Source organism: Urocitellus parryii, chromosome 3 (assembly GCF_045843805.1).
Source record: "Urocitellus parryii isolate mUroPar1 chromosome 3, mUroPar1.hap1, whole genome shotgun sequence".
Taxonomy (NCBI): domain Eukaryota; kingdom Metazoa; phylum Chordata; class Mammalia; order Rodentia; family Sciuridae; genus Urocitellus; species Urocitellus parryii.
The window spans coordinates 4052556-4080283 of record NC_135533.1 but is presented as its reverse complement, the minus strand read 5'-3'; the positions used below and the strand labels follow the sequence as shown (position 1 = coordinate 4080283).

Sequence of the window (27728 nt, the reverse complement as noted above, 5' to 3'; positions counted from 1 at the left end):
TCTGCATTTAAGGCTAAATTCTTTCTTTATTTGCATAATAATGTAATGGCCAAAAATGTGCATTTTGGAGTTCAGAGCAGCCGGACTCAAGTCCTGATCTGGTCTAAGGTGTTGGTGAAATATTGTGCCCAGAACACATTATCTGTAGCAGTTACCACAAAGAGCTCAAACGTGACAAGTGTGTGAGAGCTGCTAATGAAACATCAGGAAAATTAGTATAGGACAGATTTTTATGTCATAGCACAGTGACATGGGCAGTTATGTTGGCATCGACATGGCCAGCTTTTGTTATGTATCCTGAAACAGGATCTGTTTTATCTTAGAACAGTTCAGGTTGTAAAAAACAGGTCTCATGTTTAATAGGCAACTAAATTTTGAACTTTATTTTATGTGATAATTAAATTACTAACTAATGTCTCATAGTTCAGGCTTCTTTGTTAATTGAGGAACGTTTTGGTAGGGAAGAAATAAAAAGTTACCAGGTTTAGATTTTAAACTAATTATACTTTTAATTGTGCTGGCCTCAAATACTTCCAATATTCATGAAATATTTGGTCAGAGGAAGGGTGAAAGCATCATTTTAGAAGCAGAGCACGTTTCTGTTTTATAGAAATAATAATTGTTTCATTAGAATTTTTTTCCAAGACTTTTTTTGGGGAATTGAAAATTACCCACCCTTGGTTGAGAGGAATTTTATTTGAAAGTGAAGTTAGATGTCAGACTTCTTAAGTAATTATGATATCATATGACTGCCAGGTAAGTGCTCACCAAAGAGGTTAGAGTTTGTATTGTGAAAATCCTGTATTTACATGGCATTTGTCTTGTACTTACTTGTCTATAAAATCATTTATTCAGCATGTCACAAGGATGATCTTTGATCTTTATGAAATGTTTGCCAATATGTAGCTGAAACTTGGTACATAATATCAATCTACAATCCATTAATTTGGCTCATCTATATACCAAAAGTAGATACTGTGTACTCAGACACATCAAAGACAGTATGATTGTTTGATAACTTTACTTAGGTAATATTTAGATTGTGCTTCATCTACTTTTCTTTAAGTTACTGACAGTGATACAACTTAAAAATGTATTGGTTTGAACTTTCTGTTTAAAGAAAGGAAATTCTCATCTAGAAAGACAATCATTGTTCTGGACTTTAAAAAAGCAACTGAAATGCTAAACTATATGTATGTAAAAGACACATTTGTCTTTTAGTGATTAAAAATTAGGTTAGCAAGCAAAAACTGAAAAAACATAAGGGTATGTTGACAGTCAAAAAAGTTAGAATAAAGTGTATTGAAAGGATCAGTTTTATGGGAAACATTTCCTGTTTTTTATGGAATACAGGAAAAGAAATTTTAGGTTTTATAAGGCTAGAGGTAAGTATTTTATACTTTAAAAGTTTATTTCAGGTAGAATTACTTAATATTTAATGCTTACATTGCACATCAGTGAATATTTTTATAAGCAGTTGATTTTTAAATAGACTTGTGAAGGGCTTAGATGTTTTTAAACCTTTTTTTGAGGTATCAGAATGATAACTGTTATTGATTTTTACATCCTTTTTAAAACAGAATTCAAGTTATATTTCTGATGTAATTTTTAAGAAAGTAATGAAATACTTCATGTTATAATGAGAATTAATTGCATTAAATGACTTAAAATACTTTACTCAATATTCAGAATAAGATTTTCTTTTCTTCCTGCTGTTATTTTGGTTCAGGCTTCCTCATTTCTCACTTGGACTATTTAAGTTACTTTTTTTTTTTTTCTATAGACAGTTTCATCCCCATACAAAGTAACTGCTGTAGTTGTATATGTACCTCAGCTCCATAAAATCCTTGATAGCTTCTAATTCCAACAAAATAGTCTAAACTCTGGTGCATTACACATAGGAGCATCTTATGTGTAATTTGGCTTCCATCTGTCTTAAGCCGAGTCTTTCCCTGGGCTCCCTGCCTGCCCTGTGTTGTGTCCCTACCAACTCACCTCTCCTAGAATAGGCCCTGTCCTTTCTCACTCCACCTCTTCCTTCACATCGCTCCCTCTGCCAGGAAATCAGTTGTTCCTCAATACACTCCTGCCAGAATCCTTTTCCTGAGTGTTGTCTCCAGCATGATTCTTTTGTAATTGTAACTGCTTTGGGTTAGGATTGTGGTTGTTCCTCAATGTGTCTTTAACTTGAATACTTAGGGTGCTGGGGTGGAGTCCTTGTGCAGGGAGACAAGGGTGAAAGTGAGCACTCTGCTATCTCCCTCCGCTTGTCTTGGGAGTGTGGGACCTGAGTGTGTTCCAGCAGAGCCCTGTGTGGGAGAGATGGGTTCCTGCAGTTCCTTTTAGGATGTAATGTTTTTAGAACCTTGACACAAAATAAGACTCTTAGACTGATGTATTATTTTAGTGCAGCTTGGTTGACTGATTCTGAACCTTTGCAGACCCCTGACCATCCTGAGCTCTGTTTATAGGACTGGATGTCTTCCCAGCCCCAACCCTGCCTGGTTCCTCAGCTAGCTGGGTAGATTTAGGATTTTATGTGTCTGGAACCAGATGTACTGTTTCCCACAGTTCCTAGAGTGTTTGCCCCATTGATGGCATGGAGCTCAGCCTCACCACAGCTGTCCTGGCTGGACCTGACCTCTGCTGGAACTCACAGCTGCCTCTTCCCACTGTGTCCTCAGGGTCCTGTTCTGTTGATCTGGTGCTGCCTTGCTCCCTGTGCTGTCTGCAGGTTTAGGAGAGCTTGTGGCTGGAGTTCTTCCAACTGTGCTGTCAGCTGTAGTTTTTGTTATACAGTTGCTGAGAAGTTGAAATGAATTTAGAGGATGCTATTACTACTGTTAACCTCAAATCTTACATGCTGAATCCAATTCTTACATAAAACAGGCACTAGATCTTCCCCCTGCATTCAGACATTATGAAAGATTCATGTTTATTTACTATTTTACTGTTTTTAAAGTATTCTTATATTTTATTTCATTTGGTATTTTAAATATCTGAGCGATAATCAAGGCATACTTTATTGCACAAATTTTGTAGATAGTGTCTTAATATTTTAGTTTTCTCATGAAATTTCCAGGGTATATAGTCAGCAACAGAATCAATAGTGAACCCAAAAAGTCTTTTTTTTTTCTTTTACCCTGTGAATATGTACACCAAATGATTCTCAAACTTTTCAGAAATTACGGAAGTGTCCCTGCAGTTTAATTCTCTAAAGATACCTCATGGTGATATTTCTGTTTTTTAAAAAATCAATAAATATTACATGTATTCATACATATTATAAATATTTTTTCTTTGAAGGCATGTTGTGAGTCTCTGACTGTCATTTGGTGAGTATGCCAGACAATTTGAGAGATCAGGGTGCATGCTCAAGGTTTAAGACCTAACTTAACTGATCACTCATTGAACCCCATGAGCCACAATAGTAGTTTTGAGTATTATGTTTCTGTTTTTAAAAATTCTTAATCATGTGTTGTTTATCTGATACTCATAATGAAGGATTGATTAATACCATAAATATAAGGGACATTGATGCTTAAATACAAGGTGATGAGGAGTATGCTAGTAAAGTTGAAGATGATGACTCTGTAGAGCTACTCAGCTTAATCTTCAGTGAATTAGTGTTCTGTATTTGGCTGATGAAAACTTGTCTATAGCACATCAAGATAGCCCTAGAACTTCAAAATTGATGCTAAGCAGAAAAAAAAGTAGAATAATGCTTAGGCTTAATTTGGTTCTATTTATTAAAAATAGATAGCTTGGATCTGGGATGTTATTCATGAAGAAATATTTGCAAGTAATTCCTGAAAAATTCAGGTGCATGACTGATAATTCATATTAGGAAAGTAAAAATGATAAAACAAACAAAAACAACCCACTAGTGAGCTTCTGAAGAGAGAGAAAACAGATCCAAGATGGCCGAATGGAGGAGGTAGCATTCCTTGCTGCTCTGTGGTATGAAACTGAGAAAGAAAACAGGCAGCTTCTCTGCAAGTTGGGTGAAAAGGGACAGAAAACATATTTAATAAAGTTGATATTTATTCATGATTAAATTAGGAGCACATTGCCTTTAATTGCAGCTATGTCAGGGACTGGGGTAGGAGGTTGGTGAGCTTGACGCCAGCCCTGGCAACTTGGTGAGTCGCTGTCTCACATAAAATAAGAAGGGCTGGAAGATGGAGCTCAGTGGTAGAGTGCTTGCCTAGCAAGAGCGAGGCCCTGGGTTCTCCCTAAACTGAAAAAAAGCAAAACCAAAACCGAAAATGACCCCCCCCACACCAAAAAGCAAAACAAAATAAAACAAAAAACACCCAAATGCAAAGTAGGAACAAAGGGAATTTTCTTAACTTGATAACAAATATCTACCTTAAGCCAATAATTGACATAATACTTATTGGTAACATGTTGAAAGTATTTAAAATTGGAATGTCATTGCAAATATTTTTATTTCAAATAATCAATTTTATTTTCTAAATAATGTTAGAATTGCCTCCCCTGGATCTTTTAATCCCTGATGGTGATAGTAATCTTTGTAATTCCTCCAAGATTGTGGTATTGCTTTGTTTACTAGTTTCCTAGGTAGATGTAGTTCTAGTGGTTTCTTCTTGACCTTTCTGTCATAGGTAACCCTCACCTCACAGGTCAGGGAAATGATATGAAAAGACCACCACCAACAAAAAACAAAACAGAAAAATTCAAATGATCATTATTAACAGATGATTATTGAAAAGATTGTATAAAATCCAAAAATTATTTATTGTTTCCAATAAGAAAATTTAACAAGAAAGCTGGACATAGGATTAATACATAAAGTCAATAAATACCAGCAACAAAGAAGAAATCCAATTAAAAATTCCTTTTATTCCCTTTAGGCAAGATAGTCTAAAATATGTTGAAATAGATCTAATGAACAGTGCTTAAACCCTTATGACAAGCAGTAATGATTTTATGGAAAATCAGAAAACCAAAACTAGTCAAAGTAATTTTGAAGAACAGGGTGGTAGAACTTTTCAGTCAAACATCAAAACTATAATGAAATATTACTTCACACTTATTAGAATGGCTATTAGCAAAGAACCCAGAAAATAAGCATTAATGAGGATGTGGGAGATTAGAATTCTGGAGTGTCATTGGTGAGAATGGAAAAGTTATTGCTGATAGACAAATGTGGTGGTACCTCAAAAAAACAACAACAACAAAAAAAAACTGAGAGTAAAATTACCATTGGATCCTACAATTTCTCCACTGGGCATATAACTCAGGTAGTTATTTGCACACTCATGCTCGCAGCAGTGGTGAGAGGATAGGAACATCCCGAGTGTCCGGGGACAGGTGAGTAGATGAGCAACATGTGATTATGCATGCATGGGATATTATTCTGCTTCAAGGAAGGATGTGCTGACACTGCTGCAGAATGGGCAAACCCCAGACGTTATGCCAAGTAAAATAAGCTAGTCCTCAGAGGACAAATACTGCATGATTATGCTCAGGTGAGGTACCTCGAGTAGTTAGTTACATTCACGGAGGAAGTAGAAGCATGGCTGCCTGGGCTGGGGTGGGCACAGTGGAGCTGTTGTTTAATGGGCTCATAGTTTCCATTTAAGAGGAGTTCTTGGAGATGACTATTGGAGATGCCACCGCAGCATGTGAACAAACTTCTCCCATGAACCTTATTTAATTAGAAATGGTTAAATGGTGAATTTTCTATCTCATGTATTTTATTATAAGTTTGAAGTAAATGATAAACATGATAGTGTTTTGTTATCTTTTGGGTGGGTTGATGTCATTGGGAGGGTTACATGGATGCTACAACAGTCATGGTAATGTTTTTTGAAGTTAGGTATATACCTGGGTATAGTCCACCTAAGTTGACATACAAAGCCAAATAGTGTGCTTTTTATTATTTAATAATAAATAGACATGAAAGCCGAACAATGTGCTTTTATTATTTAGACATAGAAGGAAAAAAGATGATTCATTTCTTGGTGATGGGCTCATATTAACAAAACAGATGCTACTACATTAAACTAGTTTATTGATTTTCAGTGGAAAAATTTATTTACATGCATGTACCACCCAGCTTTGCTCTCATTTATCAAGGGCTGTAAGAAATGCAGAAATCTGGGAGAGACAGCCTGGCGAAGCTCACCCAGGACCTGGTTTAGAGAGAGAACAGAAACCTATAGTTCTTATGTGCTTGTGTACTGTTTCTGCCATAAAGCACAGCTCTTTTGTAGTATTTCGGAATTTCTAGTGCTTTTGTGTAAGTGTATTTTTTGCCAGAAAAGCATTATGACACTTTATCTAAATTGTCATGTGACATTCCTTTATTTTGAATTGCAAACCTGAATATCTTTTCTGCTTTGTGTAATAATGTAATAAATGAGAATCCTAATCTTTTTTGTCTAAATATTAGAGTGTGTGCTTGGGAGTTTTATGAAAGTGGAATAGTAGGATATTGACTAAGATGTTCTCTTGTATTAAAAGTTTCCCATGGGACTGAGCATTTGACCATGGTATGAGCTTGCTATTGTAGAATTGAAAATTAATGTCTGGTGAAAGAAGCTTTTATGTTCCTTACTGAAATTGTAGGTTTGTCATATGTTTAAAGCTTTCTTCCCACTTTTCTACTTGTCATTCTTTGTTTTGTACCTAATTTTTGTCTTTTTGGGGTAGTGGAAAGCATGGGCTCTGAAGGTTGGCAGACCTGAGTTAAAAAGTCAGTTCTGAAGTGCATTGAATGTATGACCACAGGCAAATCACTACTCTTGAGTTGAGCTTCTTGTGGATAATAAAATTGAGCCTTTTCTTTATTGTGAGGATTTGATAAGCACGTAGAAGAAGGCTGATGAGAGCTCTGCATGTTAGCTCCCATCTCTATTTACAGGAAATTTATTACTGAAGGCTTAATTAAAACAGAAATAGAAGAAAAGAGTCTCACTGACTAACCAGTAAACTGTTTTGATATGAAGTAGTGCGGTGAGAAGTAATTTCTCTCCAAATTTAGAATTACATTTAAGTTTTTATAGTTCAATTCTTTCATTTCAGGCTAGGAATTTGTTGTTTTATTTTATTTACTTATACTCTGGAGCTTATCTAATATCATGGGGAATTTCTGTCCACAAATTTTAATATAATGAACATTTTGAACTAGCAATATTAATGTTTTTATTGTAACTTACCTAAAATACTTTTTTGGGAAAGTTTTAATAGCTGGAGTATTTTATAGTGTCAATTTTTCCATCTTGTGTAGATCACTGTATATGTTTTTAAAATAGACTGCATGACATATTAATATTCAAGAGCATCTCACTATTGACCACAGAACTTGAGGAGAGCTGTTTCCTTGGGCAAGCCCCTTTGTGCATGTGCTTAGTGGTTGTTGGGTAAGGGGGACATTGGATGCTCTCCAAAAGTGTTTGCTTGCAGTTTTCTTGTGGTTTAAAATCATTAGTCCTCCTTTTATTTTCTGTTCTGCTTTAGTGTTCCCCCATGACTGCATGTGTGACAGGTCAGCCTTGATGCTGTGCTGAGTAAACCTTATCTTAAAGTTACTAAGAAACCCTTTTCATTAAACCAAAACAATGACTTGATCTTTACATGTTCTGTGAACATAGAGGTTTTCCCAGGCTTTCTTAGTGTGTGGAGACATGGCATATCGAGTGGTGTTTGCATTCCTTATAGGAGGGCCAGATGTCAGGAGAAACCTTGTTTGATTGTTCATCACCATAGAAACATATCAAGTTCTTGGTGATGCTTTTGTAAGAAGTACATTGTAGTTTCCACTTCACTGATATTCAGTATAGAGCAATTAAATGTATCATTGACCAGCACAAAAATTCCAAGAAGCATTTATATCATTTCAGTATTGTAGACTATCCATTCAGTGTTTATATAAATCTAAAATAAATCTGTCTCTGTTTAGTCTTTACTAGCCTATTTCATCTAATTTAGCTATTATGATGTTGAAGTCATTGTAATTTCACAATAGTACTGGCATGAACCAGTGTGATTACATATTTATTGCTTGAAAACAACATGGCACTTCATTGGCAGAGAGTACTTATCTCAATAGTATTTTACATGAATATGCTCTGTGCTTGTTATGCTATGATCTTAATCGAAGGGAAGGGTTTCATTAGAGGAACTTAGAGTTGTACTTTTGGGGTGGGTCAAGATATGCATTCATACTTGAGTGTAACAATACTGTGAAGTTTTTGAGACCCTCGTAGACATAGCAGCCTAAGCATTCAGAATTATGTGAAGGAAGTGCAATTGTTGATAGTAAAGAGAAGTCCTCATAGTCCTCTTATCTTCAGGAGGCTTCTCACTTTTTAAGGTCAGCCATAGGGCCCTTCTCCTTCCTTGATGATATTTTGTCCTTGTATTGTTTGAGGGTATTTCAATGAGATGTTCTAACATCTGATGAATATCTTAGCTCAATATATGCAGGAGTAGAGTTGATAGGAAGCGTCCCCTTGGAGTTGGCTATCTCCTAATTCTGACCCTGGATGGAAAAAGGACTGTAGAGTAGGTATATATGTTGTCCTGCTGGCAATTAATGGTGATAAGGGCTCATCATGCTTTTCGTTACTTTGCAGACAGAATCACACCCAGAACCCTAAAAATCTCATGTGTTACATGCCATAAATCCTGCACTCTTTCAGGCTTTGTAATATTCTTATGTTCTCAAGAAAGATATTAAGTTTATAGATTTTTAGTACTTCTGTAAACTAGTTGACTCTGAGTTAAACAATGAAATTTCTGATTATGTATAGTCTTGTTATGTCTTCCCTAAAGTTTTTGAAGATAAAAAAATTTGCTATATTACATTTAATGAATAAACTTATCTCTTCCCATTAGTTTAACTAAAAGTTCATGAATATGGTAGTTAATTGATTTCATGTACATGGCTGATTTTGTCTCATTTAAGCATAAAAAGAAAATAAAATTTAAAAAGGGAAATACAACTGTCACATCCTTATACTGGATTAAGTCAGAGTAATACAGAGTAACACTCATTTCTTACTGTAGCAGCTACCCTTAGTATTTCATTGAAAAGTTATAAGTTATACCAAATAATTTTGATGGCTTACACTGTAGCAGCCTTTTTGTAAGTGTAATATTGTTAATTTATTCTCTTTTTTTAGAGAGCGGAGAGAGAGAATTTTTTAATATTTATTTTTCAGTTTTCGGCGGACAAAACATTTCTTTATTTATACGTGGTGCTGAGGATTGAACCCAGCGCCCCGAGCATGCCAGGCGAGCGCGTTACTGCTTGAGCCACATCTCCAGCCCATAGTTTATTCTTTTTTATATAGCTGAAAATCAGATTTCTTTTTGAAATTTTTTTTTTTTTTGTCTTTCAAACTGAAAGCATTTCCTATGAAATCAGGAGCAAGACAAAATGTCCACTCTGACCTCTTCTATTCAATATAGTTCCAAAACTCTAGCCAGAGCAATCAGGCAAGACAAGAAAATTAAAGGGATACAAATAGGAAAAGAAGTCAAACTGTCTCTGTTTGCTGATGACATGATCTATAAGACTCAAGGAACTCCACCAGAAGACTTGTAGAGCTAATAAATGAATTTGGAAAAGCAGCTGGATACAACATCAACACTCATAAGTTAATTACTTCAACTGTGATTCTGTTGAGAAAGAAACAAGGTAAACCACTTCTTTCACAATAATGTCAAAAACAAAAACCAAACAATGGGAATTAATCTAAGAAAGGAGGTAAAAGCTTTCTAAAATGAAAATTATAGAACTCTGAAGAAAGAAACTGAAGAAGACCTTAGAAGCTGTAAAGCCCTCCTATGTTCCTGGATAGGCAGAATTAATATTGTCAAGATGGACATGCTACCCAAAACAATATACAGATCCAATGCAATCCCCATCAATAATGACATTCTTCACAGAACTAGAAAAAAAACAGTCCTTAAATTCATTTGGAAGAGGGCTGGGGATGTGGCTCAAGCGGTTGCGCGCTCGCCTGGCATGTGTGCGGCCCGGGTTCGATCCTCAGCACCACACAAATAAAGATGTTGTATCTGCTGAAAACTAAAAAATAAATATATATATATAAAATTCTCTCTATCTCTCTCTCTCTCTCAAAAAAAATTCATTTGGAAGAATAAGAGCCGGAGGCATCACAGTAACTGATTTCAAATTATACTACAGAGCTATAGTAATAAAAATAGCATGGTATTAGTATCAAAATAGACATGGAGACTAGTGGTATAAAATAGAGGACACAGATTCAAATCCACATACTTACAGCATCTGATACTTGACAAAGGTGCCAAAAATATGTGTTGGAGAAGAGATAGCTTTTTAAATAAGTGATGCTGGGAAAACTGGATATCCATAATTAGAATAATGAAATTAGATTCCTATCTCATCCTGCACAAAAGTCAAATTAAAATAGATCAAAGAATTAGGAATTAGACCAGAAACTTTGAACTGCCAGAAGAAAACAGGAATAATACTCTTGCACATTGATTTGGGCACTGACTTTCTTAATAAGAACCCTAAAGCTCAAGAAATAAAACCAAGGTCAATAAGTGGGATGCTATAATATTTTTTTTTTTTTTTTTTACATTTGTAAATCAATTATTGTATTATATCACATCAATAAAATAAGAACAAAAATCACACGGTCATCTCAATAGACAAAAATAAGCATTTGACAAAATTCAGTTTTGTTGAACATGAAGTGTTCTAACAGACTAAGAATAAAGGAAAATTAGACAAAGAACATTTACAAAAAAGCCATAGCTAACATATTTAGTAGTGAAAGACTAAATACTTTCTAAAATCAGGGACAAGACAAAGTTGTCTGTTTCTGTCACTTCTTTTTTTTTTTTTTTTTTCATTTTAGATTTATTTTGTTACAGAGTAAGTCCATTTTTTTTATTTTTTATTTTTGTTCTATTCTTTTTTTTTTTTTTTAATTTTTTTTTATTGGTCGTTCATAACATTACATAGTTCTTAATACATCATATTACACGGTTTGATTCAAGTGGATTATGAACTCCCGCTTTTACCCCGTATACAACTTGCTGTATCACATCAGTTACCCTTCCATTGATTGACATATTGCCTTTCTAGTGTCTGATGTATTCTGCTGTCTGTCCTATTGTCTACTATCCCCCCTCCCCTCCCCTCCCCTCCCCTCCCCTTTTCTCTCTCTACCCCTTCTACTGTAAATCATGTCTTCCATTTGTATTCTCTTGACTTACCCCTCCTTACCTCTTATATGACATTTTGTATAACCCTGAGGATCGCCTTCCATTTCCATGCAATTTCCCTTCTCACTCCCTTTCCCTCCCACCTCTCATCCCTGTTTACTGTAAATATTCTTCTCAAGCTCTTCGTCCCTACCCTGTCCTTGTTTACACCCCTTATATCAAAGGAGTCATTTGGTATTTGTTTTTTAAAGATTGACTAGCTTCACTTAGCATAATCTGCTCTAATGCCATCCATTTCCCTCCAAATTCTATAATTTTGTCATTTTTTAATGCAGAGTAATACTCCATAGTGTATAAATGCCACATTTTTTTTATCCATTCATCTATTGAAGGGCATCTAGGCTGGTTCCACAGTCTTGCTATCGTGAATTGAGCTGCTATGAACATCGATGTAGCAGTGTCCCTGTAGCATGCTCTTGTTAGGGCTTTAGGGAATAGACCGAGAAGGGGAATAGCTGGGTCAAATGGTGGTTCCATTCCCAGCTTTCCGAGAAATCTCCATACTGCTTTCCAAATTGGCTGCACCAATTTGCAGTCCCACCAGCAATGAACAAGAGTGCCCTTTTCCCCGCATCCTCTCCAGCACTTATTGTTGTTTGACTTCCTAATGGCTGCCAGTCTTACTGGAGTGAGATGGTATCTTAGGGTAGTTTTGATTTGCATTTCTCTGACTGCTAGCGATGGTGAGCATTTTTTCATGTACTTGTTGATTAATTGTATGTCCTCCTCTGAGAAGTGTCTGTTCAGGTCCTTGGCCCATTTATTGATTGGGTTATTTGTTATCTTATTGTCTAATTTTTTTAGTTCTTTGTATATTCTGGTTATTAGGGCTCTATCTGAAGTGTGTGGAGTAAAGATTTGTTCCCAGGATGTAGGCTCCCTATTTATCTCTCTTATTGTTTCTTTTGCTGAGAAAAAACTTTTTAGTTTGAGTAAGTCCCATTTGTTGATTCTATTTGTTAACTCTAGCGCTATGGGTGTCCTATTGAGGAATTTGGAGCCCGATCCCACTGCGTGTAGATCATAACCAACTTTTTCTTCTATCAGATGCCGTGTCTCAGATTTAATATCAAGCTCCTTGATCCATTTTGAGTTAACTTTTGTGCACGGCGAGAGATAGGGATTCAGATTCATTTTGGTGCAAATGGATTTCCAGTTTTCCCAGCACCATTTGTTGAAGATGCTATCCTTCCTCCATTGCATGCTTTTAGCCCCTTTATCAAAAATAAGATAGTTGTAGTTTTGTGGATTGGTTACTGTGTCCTCTATTCTGTACCATTGGTCCACCCGCCTGTTTTGGTACCAGTACCATGCTGTTTTTGTTACTATTGCTCTGTAGTATAGTTTGAAGTCTGGTATCGCTATACCGCCTGATTCACACTTCCTGCTTAGTATTGTTTTTGCTATTCTGGGTCTTTTATTATTCCATATGAATTTCATGATTCTTTTATCTATTTCTACAAGATATGCTGTTGGGATTTTGATTGGCATTGCATTGAACTTATAGAGAACTTTTGGTAATATCGCCATTTTGATGATGTTAGTTCTGCCTATCCATGAGCAGGGTATGTTTTTCCATCTTCTAAGGTCTTCTTCTATGTCTTTCTTTAGGGTTCTGTAATTTTCATTGTATAAATCTTTCACCTCTTTTGTTAGGTTGATTCCCAAGTATTTTATTTTTTGGGGGGATATTGTGAATGGAGTAGTTGTCCTCATTTCCGTTTCAGAGGATTTGTCGCTCATATACAGGAACGCCTTTGATTTATGCGTGTTGATCTTATATCCTGCCACTTTGCTGAATTCATTTATTAGCTCTAATAGCTTCTTTGTAGACCCTTTTGGGTCTGCTAGGTATAGAATCATATCATCTGCAAATAGTGATAATTTAAGTTCTTCTTTTCCTATTTTTATGCCTTTAATTTCTTTTGACTGTCTACTTGCTCTGGCCAGTGTTTCGAGGACTATGTTGAACAGAAGTGGTGAGAGAGGGCATCCCTGTCTTGTACCAGTTCTTAGAGGGAATGCCTTCAATTTTTCTCCATTCAGAATGATGCTGGCCTGTGGCTTATCATAGATTGCTTTTACAATGTTGAGGTATGATCCTGTTATCCCTAATTTTTCTAGCGTTTTGAACATAAAGGGATGCTGTACTTTGTCGAATGCTTTTTCTGCATCTATTGAGATGATCATATGGTTCTTATTTTTAAGTCTATTGATGTGGTGAATAACATTTATTGATTTCCGTATATTAAACCAGCCTTGGGGATGCTATAATATTAAAAATCTTCTGAAGGAAATGGATTAATAGCATGAAGAGAGAGCCTACAGAAAGGGAGAAACTCTTTGCCAGCTCTTCCCCTGACAGAGTTAATATCCAGCATATATAAAGAACTCAAAAAACACATGCCAAAAAACCCCCCCCCAAAACACAAGCCAATCAATAAATGAGCACATGAACCCAACAGACATTCTCAAAAGAAGAAACACAATGGCCTACAAATATATGAAAAAATATTCAACACTCTAGTAATCAGAGAATTGCAAATCAAAAGTGCAGTAAGATTTCATCTCATTAGCTAGAATGGCAGTTATCAAGAACACAAATAATAAGTGCTGGAGATGTGGTGGGGAAAAGGGTATACATTGTTGGTAAGACTGCAAATTAGTATTTGGAAAGCAATATGGAGATTCCTCATAGTACTAGAAATGGAACCACCATATGATTCAGCTATCTCACTCCTAGATCAGCATACTATAATGATACAGCCAACTTCAGTATTTATGCAACACCATTCATAGTAGCCAAATTATGTAATCCACCCAGTTTTCATCCATAGATGAATGGATCAAAAAAATGTGGTATATATCCACAATGGAGTTTTACTGAGCCACAAAGAATAATGGAATTATGGCATTTGCTGGTAAATGGATGGAAATGAACACCATCACACTAGGGAAATAAGTCAGCCTCAGAAACCAGGGAGAAGCTAGAGCAAAACAAGGGAAAGAAGGTAGTGAGGGGAATCAGATTTTATAAAGATATAGGAGGATAAGTAGAACAAGGAGATAAGGAGGGTGGGAAGTGCGGGAAAAGGGAGGAAATATGGAATAAATTTAACAATCATGTTGTATACACATATAAGCATACCATAAGAAATTTCACCTTTATGTATGTGTCAGAAGGGTAGAGGAAGAATAGAGAGTAGAATAGAGACTAGGGGGAGGAAGAAGGGGAGGGAAAGGCAGAGGAATGGGATTGAAATAAAATTTTGTGTGTGTATGATTTTATTGAAATGAACCAACTATACCATGTGTAATTATATTGCTCTAACAAAAAAATATTGACCAATTTGAAATAAATTTTGGAGCAGTTTATATGGTTCTACTACAGAGAGAGTGGTGTTTGTTTCTTGTCTAAATGTTTCTGGCCTGAGAGCTAAGGCATGTGACTGCATTTCTTCCTGATGTTCTTGTAGAGATGTGATACTGGAGTGTCTCTTGGGTGGGTGTGGAGGCAGGGGATGAGGGGGGATGTTCTGGAGTTGAACAGTAGAGTCAGAAGGACTTGGTGTTTGGATGAAAGCTCATCAATGGGGGTGCAGGAAAGTAGATGACAGGGATATTTCACAAATGTTGGCATAAACAGTGATACCATTGAGGTACATTTCACTGAAGGAGGAGCAGATACAGGGAATAAAATGATGAGTTGATTCTAGAAATAAGTTTAGGGTACCTGTGTGTATCTTAGGAAAGATTGCAGTTGGTTTTTATGGGCCTTGGTCACAGTGGTAAGATTTGGTCTAAAAACATACAGTTCAGGGTTGTTGGCTACAGGAGGAGTCAGAGCATATAAGGAAAGAACAGTGTATCAGTGAACCATCTTCCCCAGATTTAGTTGAGCTGCTACTGCTTCAGGATCAGTGTTCAGGAAAGGGCAAGCCCCTTGTAACTTTGATGCATGCCACTGTTTCAGAAACTCTAATAATTGCTTGTGAAGAGATAACCATCTGGGATTGAGCTATGGGAGGAAAGAGACCCAAAGTGTCTTCTTTTATAGGATCAAAGAAAACCATACAGAAGCAGGGTAGAGGAGGAAAGCCAAGGGGGTCACAGGCCACTGTGCCGTATCCTACTGAGGTAGAGATAAAGTCAGCTATAGTTGGAAGAAAGAAGAGGATGGATCACAAAGGAAGGAAAATGCTTTAAAAACCATGATGGGAATTCTTAAAATCAGCCAAAAGCCAGTGTTAAGATAGCCAAGTAACACTGAGGCCCACTTTAGAATGTTGTAGCCAAGGTTTCTGATGGTTTTGTGAATCTCTTTCACAGGGTTGAGAATTCATGGAGTAAGTCAGTCAAGGACTTGTTTAACTTGGCCTGGTGGAAGTCAGTGGGGCAAGGACTACTAGAACACCATTGAGACTGGATTGTCATGAAAACGCACTACTAGTTCACAGTGCAGGCAAGTGAAACAGCACTGATGGAAGGATTGGAGAGGTCAGGGAAGAAGAAATTATGACCACAAGCACCTGGGCCAGGTCAGTGGTCTGAAACTGGAGAACAGTGGGAAGTTGTGAACTGAGAGCAGTTTCGAAGTTGAAGATGTTAGGCATTATTAGCACATTTGCGGGCAGCTATGGTAGAATGGAGGTTAAGTTAGTTGGACCCAAGCTTGTACTATACTTATTAGGGTAGAGGACATTATGGCAGCCACTTAGGAGCTAGGTGGCTTCCTAGTCATGAAGGAAGATGGGGTTGCTTCTTATAGGTTTGTAGGTGGCAGAGACAAGGAGAAGAGGATGATAAGATGGTAGTTGAGGGTAGTAAAACATCGATTTGGAAATAGAAGTGATAATTATCAGAAGTGATAATGTGAAGCATGTGTTAACTATTACATTGTGTTGACTGAGTACCAGATACTGTGCTAAGCATGTTGCACATACTAATTTATCTGATCTTTCAAGCAGCCCTGTGAGGTGAGGGTGCTTTTCATATCCCCCTCTTCACAGGAGGAAACTGAGGCACAAAGAGATATAGTAATTTGCAGGGTTATATGCTAAGTGGCCGAAATGTAGTAATTTGCAGGGTTATATGCTAAGTGGCAGAAGCAATACTTGAACCCAGCTGTCAATTCAATTGCTAGAATAGAGGCTTTAACCAGCTTACTGTACTGTCTAGCTTACAAACTGAACTAGGAAAATTTTAAGTTGTGTTTTGGGTGACAATCTTGAGGAATTTAACCTTTATAAGAAAAAAATTGAAATATTAGTTTGTTTTAAAAATTATTTAGTCATATATACTCACTATAGACAATTTGGAAAAATAGAAAAGCATAAAAGTGTATAAGAAAAACAACTCTCCAAAATTGTAACCCTAGAGATAAAGACTGTTAGTATAATACTGATTACACTTGCTTGCTCTGAATGTACTTTTTTTTTTTTTAATTTTAATATTTTATTTTTTAGTTATCGGCAGACACAACATCTTTGTTTGTATGTGGTGCCGAGGATCGAACCTGGGCCGCACGCATGCCAGGCGAGCGTGCTACCGCTGAGCCACATCTCCAGCCCCTCTGAATGTACTTTTAAAGACTGAGGTCTGCGGACTTTAATTCCACATGGTGGAATTGTGTTATGAACATTTCTCATAGTTTAAGACATAGCTTCTTATTCTGAAGTGTCATAATTCATTCAGTCTTTTATAGTTGGATGTGTAGGTTCAGTTTGTGTGTATATATGCTTATCTTTAATATCTGAAAAAATTGTTTATGAAACTTTTCATACTATTTTTGGAATAAAATTAGCATGGAAATTCTGTTATTTGGAAGTTTCAAATATACTCATCTGTAAAACAATCATGCTAACAGCTTTTACTAAAAAAAGTTTTTTGCCAATATTTTTAGTTTCTTCAAAGGATAATGTTCTTTTGTTTTTTCTCTCTCTTCTGCTTGAGTCAGTTTTAACAACATATATTTCCTAGAATTGGACCCTACCCATCTCATCCTATTTCTCAATTCATTGACAAGAGAATTGTTATTTGGTATTCTTTTGAAAATGTATTCTGTATCTTGTTTGTATTTTTTCTCATTCCTACTGTTTTGTTCTTTTATTTTCTTAATTGTTCTAGCCAGATAGTTATCTAAATCCTTTTTAAAGAGCCATCTTTTAATTTTCTTACTATTTTGCTTTTTTTTCCCCGTTAATTACTACATTTAATTTCTTCCTTTATTGTGTCTTATTTAGGTTTTTTTTTTAGGTTTTGCAAATTTTCTTTCTTAATATTTATTTTTTAGTTTACCTAAAAACTAAAAAATAAATAGTAAATAAAAAGTTTTAGATGGACACGATATCTTTATTTTTCATTTTTATGTGGTGCTGAGGAACAAACCCAGGGCCTTTCTAGGCAAGCGCTCTACCACTGAGCCACAACTCCAGCCCAGGTTTTGTAAATTTTGAGCACTTTATTTCCTTAATAATAAAACTTATTTGAATGTCTGAATACAAATTTTCTTTGCCCTATGAGGTTTTTTTTTTTTTTTTTTTGTACTAGGGATTGAACTCTGGGGCATTTGGCCCCTGAGCCACATCCCCAACCCTATTTCGTATTTCATTTAGAGGCAGAGTCTCACTGTGTTACTTAGAACTTTGCCTTTGCAGAGGCTGCTTTGGACTTGCCATCTGCCTGCCTCAGCCTCCTTAGCCACTGGGATTACAGGCATGTGCCACCATGCATGGCTTTCACTGATTTTTTTTTTTTTTTAGTATGGTTTTATTATAGATATGGCTTATACAGCTGTTTTTTTTTTTTTTTTTACCTAATCTGCCTATATAGTTATAGTGGGTATATTTGGTTTTTATGTTTTCTGTGTCAGTATTTTTTAAATATATTTTGTTGTTAATATTTTGCTAAACTTGTTTTCTGCTTTTTACTATGTTGATTATTCTTTTCTATAAAATCTTAGTAATATTGCTTTTGATACCAGGTCCTAGTACTGTAACTTTTTTTAAAAAATATTATTTTTTAGAAGTAGTTGAACACAATACCTTTATTTTATTTTATTTATTTTTTATATGTGATGCTGAGGATTGAACCCAGGGCCTTGCATGTGCTAGAGTAGTGTTCTCTGCTGAGCCACAACCCCAGCCCAGTACTGTGACTTTGATATTAGTAAGATTAGTGTTAATCTTAAATGTTTAATAGCATTATTTCAGTTTCTCTATTACCAGAATAAAGAGGGACATAATTTAAATGACTTCTATTTAAAATGGAGGTTTTCTTGAATTCTTTTTCTCCTTCTATCTAAACATGAAGTTGTTGGTAAGATGACTAGAATTATCATCATTAAATCACTTCTTTCAAAATTTTTTTTTTGTAATTGCATTTTAGTGTGTAACCAAACAGGTAATTATTTATATTTGTCTCTATTTAAATTTTTTTTTCATCATTTACCAGCAGTTCTGTGTAGCCTTTTCCCAGGCCCAGTTAGAAGGGTGCCCTGGGCCACTACAGTCAGTAGAACCATAGAAGTTTGAGGCCCTTCTGCCTGCAGTCCCCTTCGTACTCCCGTGGGTATGTGTGATCTCCCTTCCCCTCAGGACGGAGAGACTGCCACTTTAGCCCACCTGTCCTTTTTTGTGTGGCATTTGTGTTGGGGTAGGGTGTGAGGGACGATGGAGCTTGGAGAAGGCCATGGCCTGCCCCGTTAAGCAAGGAACCTTTATCCCTAGTGACCTTATGACTGCTTGTGGCCAAACCAAATTCCTAATGTCTTCAGGTGACACAAAGCTCTGTGGCCTCATTCTTGGCACCATTTACTGAGCGTAGGACTTCTTCATTCAGCATCATGCCTGTGAGATCTCTAAGCTGGTATTGCTGGCCTTACTGTTCCAGTCAGGGTGACGTCCATCCTGCTAGTCATGGCACTCATGGGTTTGTCCACATCCTTTCTATGGCACAGCCTTCTGATGTGCACCAGCAGTAGGTGCATGGACATCTTTGTCAGCTTGCCCACTGTTTGGGATCTTTGCTAGATCTGGATAGTCTTTTCATATTCCTTAACCCAACTTGGATGGGTGCTTGTTCTTTTTTTTCGATAATGCCAAAACTGACAAGTCCTGTGAAGGCTCTGAGACTTTATCCTGTGTGGGAGCTGACAGCCTGCCAGGTTTGTGGATGTTGGCTGGAGATTTGAGATTTCTGGGTCAGAGACAGAGGGCTTTGTCATGCACAGCACAGTAAGGGCAAAAATTTCCTGAGGAGGTTCCTCTTACCCTGAGCCCCACAGCTAGGTAGAGGCTGCCTGCCCCACTGTGGGCGTGGGTCACAGCTGAGGAGACCCAGGCTTGGGGAGCCCACAGCATTCATTATGGGCTGCAAGCAAGCCTGTCTGACCTGTGATTGGAGGTCACGTCTCTATTGTCCTGGACAGTAAACAGGTCTGTCCTCTGCTTCCGAGGGCACAGTCCAGATGGAAGGCTGAGTGCTATTATACTCATCCTAAGAAGGCAGCCCAGAATAAGACTGTCTCTGCCTGTCAGGTGTCGAGAAATGGCAGAGACTGAGGAGAGGTGCCTCCCGACTGAGGGGTGTGTTTGAAGAAAACAAGTGGAATTGCTAACAAATATTTCTTACCTGACAGCCAGAGAAGTTTGTAAGTCTTATTGTGATTGGCTTCCCAAAATTTATTATCATGATGCTTATACTTATGTTATTATAATTATTTAACATAATTGTAATTTTTAAAACTTTTTTATTTGTTTTATTAGTTGTACGTGACAGTACAATGACTTTGATATATCATACAATTGAATCAGATGGGATATAATTTCTCATTTCTCTGAGTGTACAGGTTGCAGAATCATATTGGTCATGCAGTCACCTATATACACACAGTAATAATAATGTCTATTTCATTCTACTATCTTTCCTATCCCCCCCTCCCCTCCCCTCCCCTCCCATCACTTCTCTCTACCTAATTTTATAATTTTTTTGAATATTAAGTTTCAGACAGGTCCTAGGAGCCCTACTGTATTATAATCCAACAATATTAAACTGTTTTGCTCAGATATCCTGACTCTTAAAACCCACGAGTTACATGTTTTGGGAACCCTGCTGGTTATCTCACATATTTCTGGGGACAGGCTGGAGGCAGAAAAGGTAGCTGGGAGGGCATGACACACACTGCCAAAGTCCTCCTCTCTCCTTACCTGTTTTGTGTATAGGACCAGAATGTTTAATGTGTATCGACTGTTGATTAGAAGAGAGGGTGGGAGGAAAAGAGGGTGAAATCACCATTGAAAGGTGATGGTGTGTTTTGGTGTATGAAGTTGTGAAGTGGAGATTTAAAAGCTTCTCCAGTAAAGAAATACTGTGGCTGGCCATTATGTTTGGCTGTAGCAGTTTATGACTTTTTCAGTTTCTTCTCAGGTGAACAATAGCTGCTTGGTGTTAGAGCTCATGTATTAAAATGCAGACCTGGTTGGTCCTGGTTCTCCAGCCTTCCTTAATGTGTGCGCTTCAGGTGAGCTGGCGTTCACATCCCATGTAGTGTTTCAAGTCTGCCAAGGGCAACCCTGTAGCAAGGCTATGATACTGTTGAGGGGTTGGCAAGAGAAAGCCACTCGCCTCAGGTTCTCACGCAGGCCTTGGACTAAGTCTCCATGGCTTTAAGACATTTCCTCTCTATGTTGAACTAGGGTGCTGTGATTTAAGTGCATCCTATTTCTGCTATTGAGATAATAGAAAAGAATATTTAGGACAAAATTGAAATGAATGTATGTTTTAGGTCTTTATTTAACTTTATTTAACTTGGAGTGAAGGATGACATGATTTATTGAGAAACACATATATACTTATAATTTTGTTGTGTTAGATGTTATAGGTATAAAACAATAATATACATCTTTAAGTTTAGGTACAGAAACAATTATTTGGTGACTTTGCAGGAGTATAAAGAAGTTTCTGTGTTTGTCTTGTTTTCAAGTTTAAAAGTCTGGCCTCTGGTTTGGTCCCTAGGTCAGAATTTATTTTACATTTGAAAATGTACGTAATGATTATTATATTCCAGCCTTGTGAATTAACACAAATTCTATCAAATATGAGAAGGGAAGTATGTGCAGTTGCCATAGTACCCTTGGAGTTTGTGGTGTTGGATTGCAGCAAGTAGTTCTGCAGCTGCACGCTAGAGGGCTCCGGAGGCCACCAGCTGCTGTGTGGGTTCTTGCCATGGGAGTTGGTACACCATGCTCCCACCAAGCTGTGTTCCCCAGACTGGCCCTCTGCTGCAACAACTGCCTTGGAGCCCCTTGACTAGAATCATAGGCAGAAATTCATAAATTATTTTCTTTGTGAAAAGTGTTAGGAAAGTAATTATTCAAAATGGTTCCATAAAGTGTTTTCATAATTTTTTTTGTAGTTTACTCCAAGCTTGATAGTATTTACTATAATTTTGAAAACTCAGTCTATTCATTATAAACTAAGCATTTTATATTTTTTAATAAATAAAAACTTAAATAAATTTAGATGTAATAAACATTATGTAAATTAACAAGGTAAATTTCATAAATATATAAATAAATCTAATAAAAGTATTTCCTTTCCTCCCAAAGGATTATATAGGCTTTTATATGGACTGAAGCCTAATTGTTCATGAAATGAAATAAAATATTAAAATCATCTCTCTCACACATTTTCAGGGAATACGAGCCCGCATCTTGGAAACTCTGGTCATGCTGCTGCTGCTGGCATTACTGATTCTTGGGATAGTGTGGGTGGCTTCAGCACTGATTGACAACGATGCTGCAAGCATGGAATCTTTATATGGTGCGGATTTACTTGTATTAATCAGTTTCTATAATGGAGACCATAGTTTGGGATATAATTACATATGACTTTAATAACATTTTAAATAATTCTTTATATAGTTCACCCTTGATGTTGATTTACAGAATTAAGAAGACTTTATATGTATTTAAGAAATGAATGTGCGTTTGTTTTATGAGTAATTGGTTTAATTAATTGGTTTCTGTTCTTAAAATTTTAGAGAGGCTCTTTTTTTTTTCTCCTTCCTCCAAACAGGTTTTGCAAAAGGGTTATTTTCTATCCTTCTATTTTATATTTTTTTATTCATACAATTTAGAAATTATATGGTTTAGTACACTCAAATAAGCAATTACAATGTTTATTATACTTTAAATATAGTCAGCCTATATTAAGATAAAACATCTTAATGTGCAGTATTTTGAACTTATTAAAGTTATTTACATTTTTTATAGACCTCTGGGAGTTCTACCTACCCTACTTATATTCCTGTATATCATTGATGGGATGTTTGTTACTTCTCTGTAAGTATTTTTCTGACCTGATATTGATAGGAGAGTAGTTGTTTTGTATTCTGGGAAATTATGAGAAAGCTTCCTGGTGAGATTCCTTAACAACTTGGAGAATTTTTAATTATTCAAGATAAATTCGATAAACTGAAATCTTGAAATAATAATATGCTTTTTTTATTCTCTGAGGAAAGCCTTTCTGCTGGGTTGGAAAAAGAGAGAGAGAGGGACACCCCCGACACACATTCTTATACTCTGTCTTGCTCGATTCCTGTTCACATGTCCAGTACCCCACCCCAACCCATTCAGAGCACCAGAGTCTATTTTTAAATGGAAATGGTAGGTTAATATGTGATGAATTTGTGATTTTTATTTCAAAACTTGTTTTGTTTTACTTGAGGCATCACATCCTATCATAGGGATTAGTTGTTAAATGTATTTCAAAGGACTTAAGACTATAGTTGTCACTATTAAATATTCTTTTCAGGTTCTCACTTCTACCAGTACATGAAATTTAATCTGTTCTTTGCTTGGTTTTATACAATTTATTTTAAACAGAAGTACTTATTGTCATCCCACTGTTAGAATCTTAAGTGTCCTGAACCTTCTCTCGCCTTAACTACCTTTCATCAGATGTCACGCTGCCCGCCCCTCACACTGCTCCTCTAGCCTCTTCATGGATGAAATGCAAGAACCTTCTGACAGAGAACTGGGAGAATCTGTTAGAGTCAAGAATTTACTTAAAACAATGCTGTTTGAGTTGTTTTAGTTTTCTGTGCTTTATCTTTCTGAGCTCTAAAGTATATATCTCTCTGTTGGTGGTCTTCTCATTTCTGCAGTGTGTACACCAGTTGGCCTTTCCCGCATGTTCACAGTAATGGGCCAGTTGCTAGTGAAGCCAGCAGTAAGTATTCTACTATAAATTATTTGGCTTATTAATTAAGTATGTTTACATTTGAACTTCTTTTAAATTGTGAATTAGCCTTTAGAAATAAGAGTATTTTTGTAGGTTTATCACTAAATTTTACATTTTTAAAAATTTTTTTTTGTGTTTAGAAACCATATTTGTTTTTGCTTTAAAAGTACTAATTATAGGCACTTTGGTAAAAATTTGGCTAGGCAATTTTAAGAGAAAATTTTGCAGATATTTACAAATATTCATTGCTTTATATCAAACAATTCTATTGTTTGAAAATTAACTGCATGTTTTGATTTACAAAGCAGAATGCTTTTGAAAATTTGCACATTATATATTATAATCGAATTATACTTTGCTTATTCTTTTATGATTTTGAATTGATAGTAATTCTGATGATTTTGAATTGATAGTAATTCTGATGACCTATTCTTAAGTTTCATCTATCTTTAACTATTTTGTCAGATATTTAATAATGAGAAAATAGTTTCTTGGCTGTAATTAGGAATTTGCCACTTATGTTATTTTCACTGGATCGTCATTGCTGACAGATTCAACTCTAACCCCTTCATGCTCTTGGGTTTTCCTAGCCCATTCTGATTGACCTCTCCTACCCCTCTGCTCCCTCAAGGCTCTGTGCCGCTCCCCTCCAGTCATGCCTTTGTCCCTCTTACCTACTCCAGCATCAGCCGCAGGCTCTGCCTGGTTCTGAACCTCGTGTTTCTGCTCTAGGCTGAGAATCAAACTCCTTCCTCTGCACTTCTCATGTTCACCTTTTTAACTGACTAATACTACGTTATTTTAGTTATGGGTTTGTCACCCCTATCACGGTGATTCATTAAAGGAAAACCCTGAGGAAATGTTGTAGTAGATAATCATTTAGTAAATGCTTATTTAATTTTGAAAATTATAATCTCATCATTATCTTCTTTTAAAAATAAAGTCTAACTTTATATTTGCTCCATAAATGTATGCACACCCACAGCACACATGCTGTCAAATCTTAGAGAGGCTTTGTGACACTGCATTCCTATAGTTTCTCCCTGCTTCCTATAGAAAGAGGCCTAAGGTCCTCTGGTGTTCTGAAGTTCTGCTAATGCTCTTCTGGGTGCTCTGGACCACCCCTGCCACTCTGACCTCACCTCTAAATGTCTGATTCTAAAGAGAAGACATTGGAAATAGCCTTTAGCACCTCAAATGCTATCCAGTACCTCATGGAGCTGCAAGCTCAGCATGTAGAACCAAACTCCTTATTTGTCTCCCCTCCTCAGGCTAATTTTTCTCCCAAACCCGTCTCTTATTAATGACCTCCTCAAAGCCATATTTATATTTGCCTCTTTCTTACTCCTAGCACATAATAACAGTGGTTTGTTATACAACCTGTAGTGATAAGCACTGTATCGGACACAAAATTTCGTTGCCTCCTGATGATTTAACCATGAGTTAGGTGGTATTATAAATGAGAAACCCATGAGTTAGGTGGTGTTATTTTATGGCTGAACTAACTTCAGTTCAGGGAGATGGCATGTCCTAGGTCACAGAACTGTGATGGAGTAGGTTTGAACCCAGAGGCTGGCTTCAGAGTCCATTTTGGAGCACTGTTCTGTTCCTCCTTGAGCTCCAGAATAACATTGCTGCTTTCCTGCAGAGTGGACCTCTCCTCCTCTGTGTTTCTTGTATGGTTTCCTTTGTTGAAAGACCTATCTTCCTCTTGTCAGTTCAGATCACTGGGTGATGTGCTCCAGCCATCAGCCACACTGGCCAAGACTTTCTTCTCCCTAACTGGCAGTAATCTTTCTTTCTCCAACCTTTCAGAACATTTTATTTAAGCCTCGCTTTTGACATTGATTTTAATCCTATAATTACTTTTTGAATTCATTTGACCTCTTCTACCATTTGAGGTCAAAGTCTGTGTCTGACCCATATTTAAGCCCTCATTAGTACATAGTAGAGCAAAGGCTTTGAAGGCAGAGAGCATTTCTTGGGAAGCCATTGTTTTTTTGGAGTATAAAATGGTGATGGTGGGAGTGTTTTTATGGTATTGTAGAAATCAAGGGTATGATGCTCATGGGCACTTGACATATGAACCTCTGTCCTGCTAATGCTGTCACTCATTCAGCACCTGTGATGGTACGTAACATTCAGTAATTTGCAAGTAAAACAAGCAGAAGTGGTCAGTTCTAATCGAAACATTAGAAAGTGATGAAACGCTTTGATGGGAGAGAGCCTTCCTGTCATAATCCATACAGGTATACCCCTGTCCACTTGTGTAGGCACCTCTGATTTGTTATCCAACTGGTTCTGTCAGAGGGCCACTCTGTTGCTCCCTTAGGACCATCACACCTTCTGGCATGTGCCAGTTGTCTCAGGTTAAGTATTGTCTCCCTGGATAGGCCTCACTGTTGGTTATCTGGAGAAGACTTCCTCCCCTTCTTCCCATTCCTTATCCCTCATAGGACAGTCATTCATTGTCATTATTTATTTATTCGTCATTAATTCATCCTAATTATTTATTTGTTGCCCCCTTCAGGTTTAGGCTTCCTGGGGGAAGAAATGGTATGTCCACCCACTGATTAGCTTAGTTCTAGGACCATAAGTACTTATTGAAAGACTGGGGATTTTTGGATTGCTTTACATAAATATAACACAAACTATTAAAATTCCAGATGTGATAGGGATTGAGTGATTTAGGAATATCATATTAGGCAGCTGAAAGGGCACACAGTTTCCACTATTGCACTTTGTTCTCCAACCCCTCATGATTGAGTAAGTAGTTTTGAGTTTGAATGATAGAGAACATTGATACCAGCTCTGGGTTTCTTTCATGTTTTCCCCTTTCATAGAAGGATGGTTATGTTAGCAAAGGCAGAACTGGAAGCATTAGGTTTTATCAGTTTTTAAGACAGTGCAGGTAATATGCCATATAATCAGTAATTGACAAGTGAGGTTCTTTTCTTACTATTGTATGGCTTCATAGTGAGTGGCTTATATGTAAAAACACCCATTTCTCTAGGGTTCTGTCTGTTGGATGATTTGTTTTGGTCTCAACTTATGTTTTTAAAAGATTATAATTATTAACATTGTATAGATTAACAGGATCAGTATATTTCTATATATGAACATATTGGCAATAGTCACGTCCAAATGAGAGGATAAAAAATATTGACTTTATTTTTATATTTTTTCTACATTTTTTTGGTATATTATAGTTGTACATAATGGTGGGATTTGTTACATATTTATATTGTACACAATATAAAAATATAATTTGCTAATATTATTCCCAATACTAAGTCAGATGATTTTGATATCATCAGTGTTCAATATTCATGGAGTGTTTTTAATGTATAGACATGACATAAATGGAAGGTTCTGCATGTTACTGATGTAGTTTATAGACTCCTTGAACTAGAAATTCTGTCAGTAAATATAAATGGGAGGACAAATGTTGGACTCGATGATCATTCCTTCCGGCTCTAAAATAACAGCTTTGGCATGAAGACATATTTGCTATATTTAGCTTTTTGACTCTTTAAAATTCACACATTTGTTTGCCATCGAGAAAACTGCAGATGTTTTTAGTTTAAACTTTAACAATACCCAATTTATATGAATGTAGATTTTGTGAGAATAAAGTTTTGATGTGTTTATTTATACACTAAATTGTAGAAAATAAATACAACATCTATAAAACATGCTTAATTTATAAATAAAATAGTTTGGACATTTTATTTTGGGTTCTTAGTTATTTGAGTGAATATATTATCTGAAATAATAGACCAAGTAGCTTAAATAGTCAATAAACAAGAACTTTGTAATGTTATATAATTGAATAGTTTTGTCTTTAAATTTAGATTCTTGAAGACCTGGATGAGCAAATTTATATTATTACCCTAGAAGAAGAAGCACTCCAGAGACGGCTAAATGGTACATGTATATTACATATTTAGACCAGTGTAACAACTGTTTAATTAAAAAATAACAGATAATTAAAGGAAAGAAATAAAAACCTCTTATAGGCTTAAGAGTAACAAAGGGACTTCCAGGTGAAGGGGATCTGCCAAGAGTTGGATGTAGATACATTGTGATGAGCACAGCTGGCCTCTGGAGAAAGTGGCCACTGGGGGGCCAGCAGCCTTCTACCACCAGCTCTTCAGGTGATTTGCAAGTGCAGAGGTGGTTTGGTCTGTATGCAGCATTAGTGACTGTAATGTCCCTACTTCATTTCC

The 27728-nt window shown here is 36.4% G+C and overlaps 1 protein-coding gene across 7 annotated transcripts in view; it reads left to right on the top strand.

Moving 5' to 3' along the window:
* Lmbr1 (limb development membrane protein 1) overlaps nt 1–27728 on the top strand; it is a 161303-nt gene that overhangs the window by 77571 nt on the left and 56004 nt on the right. For all 7 annotated transcript variants that reach the window (XM_026380352.2, XM_026380353.2, XM_026380354.2 and 4 more), the window contains 4 exons: nt 21951–22077; nt 22530–22598; nt 23423–23487; nt 27354–27426. In XM_026380352.2, the coding sequence (XP_026236137.1) occupies nt 21951–22077; nt 22530–22598; nt 23423–23487; nt 27354–27426 (334 nt within the window). The remainder of the gene's footprint in view (nt 1–21950; nt 22078–22529; nt 22599–23422; nt 23488–27353; nt 27427–27728) is intronic.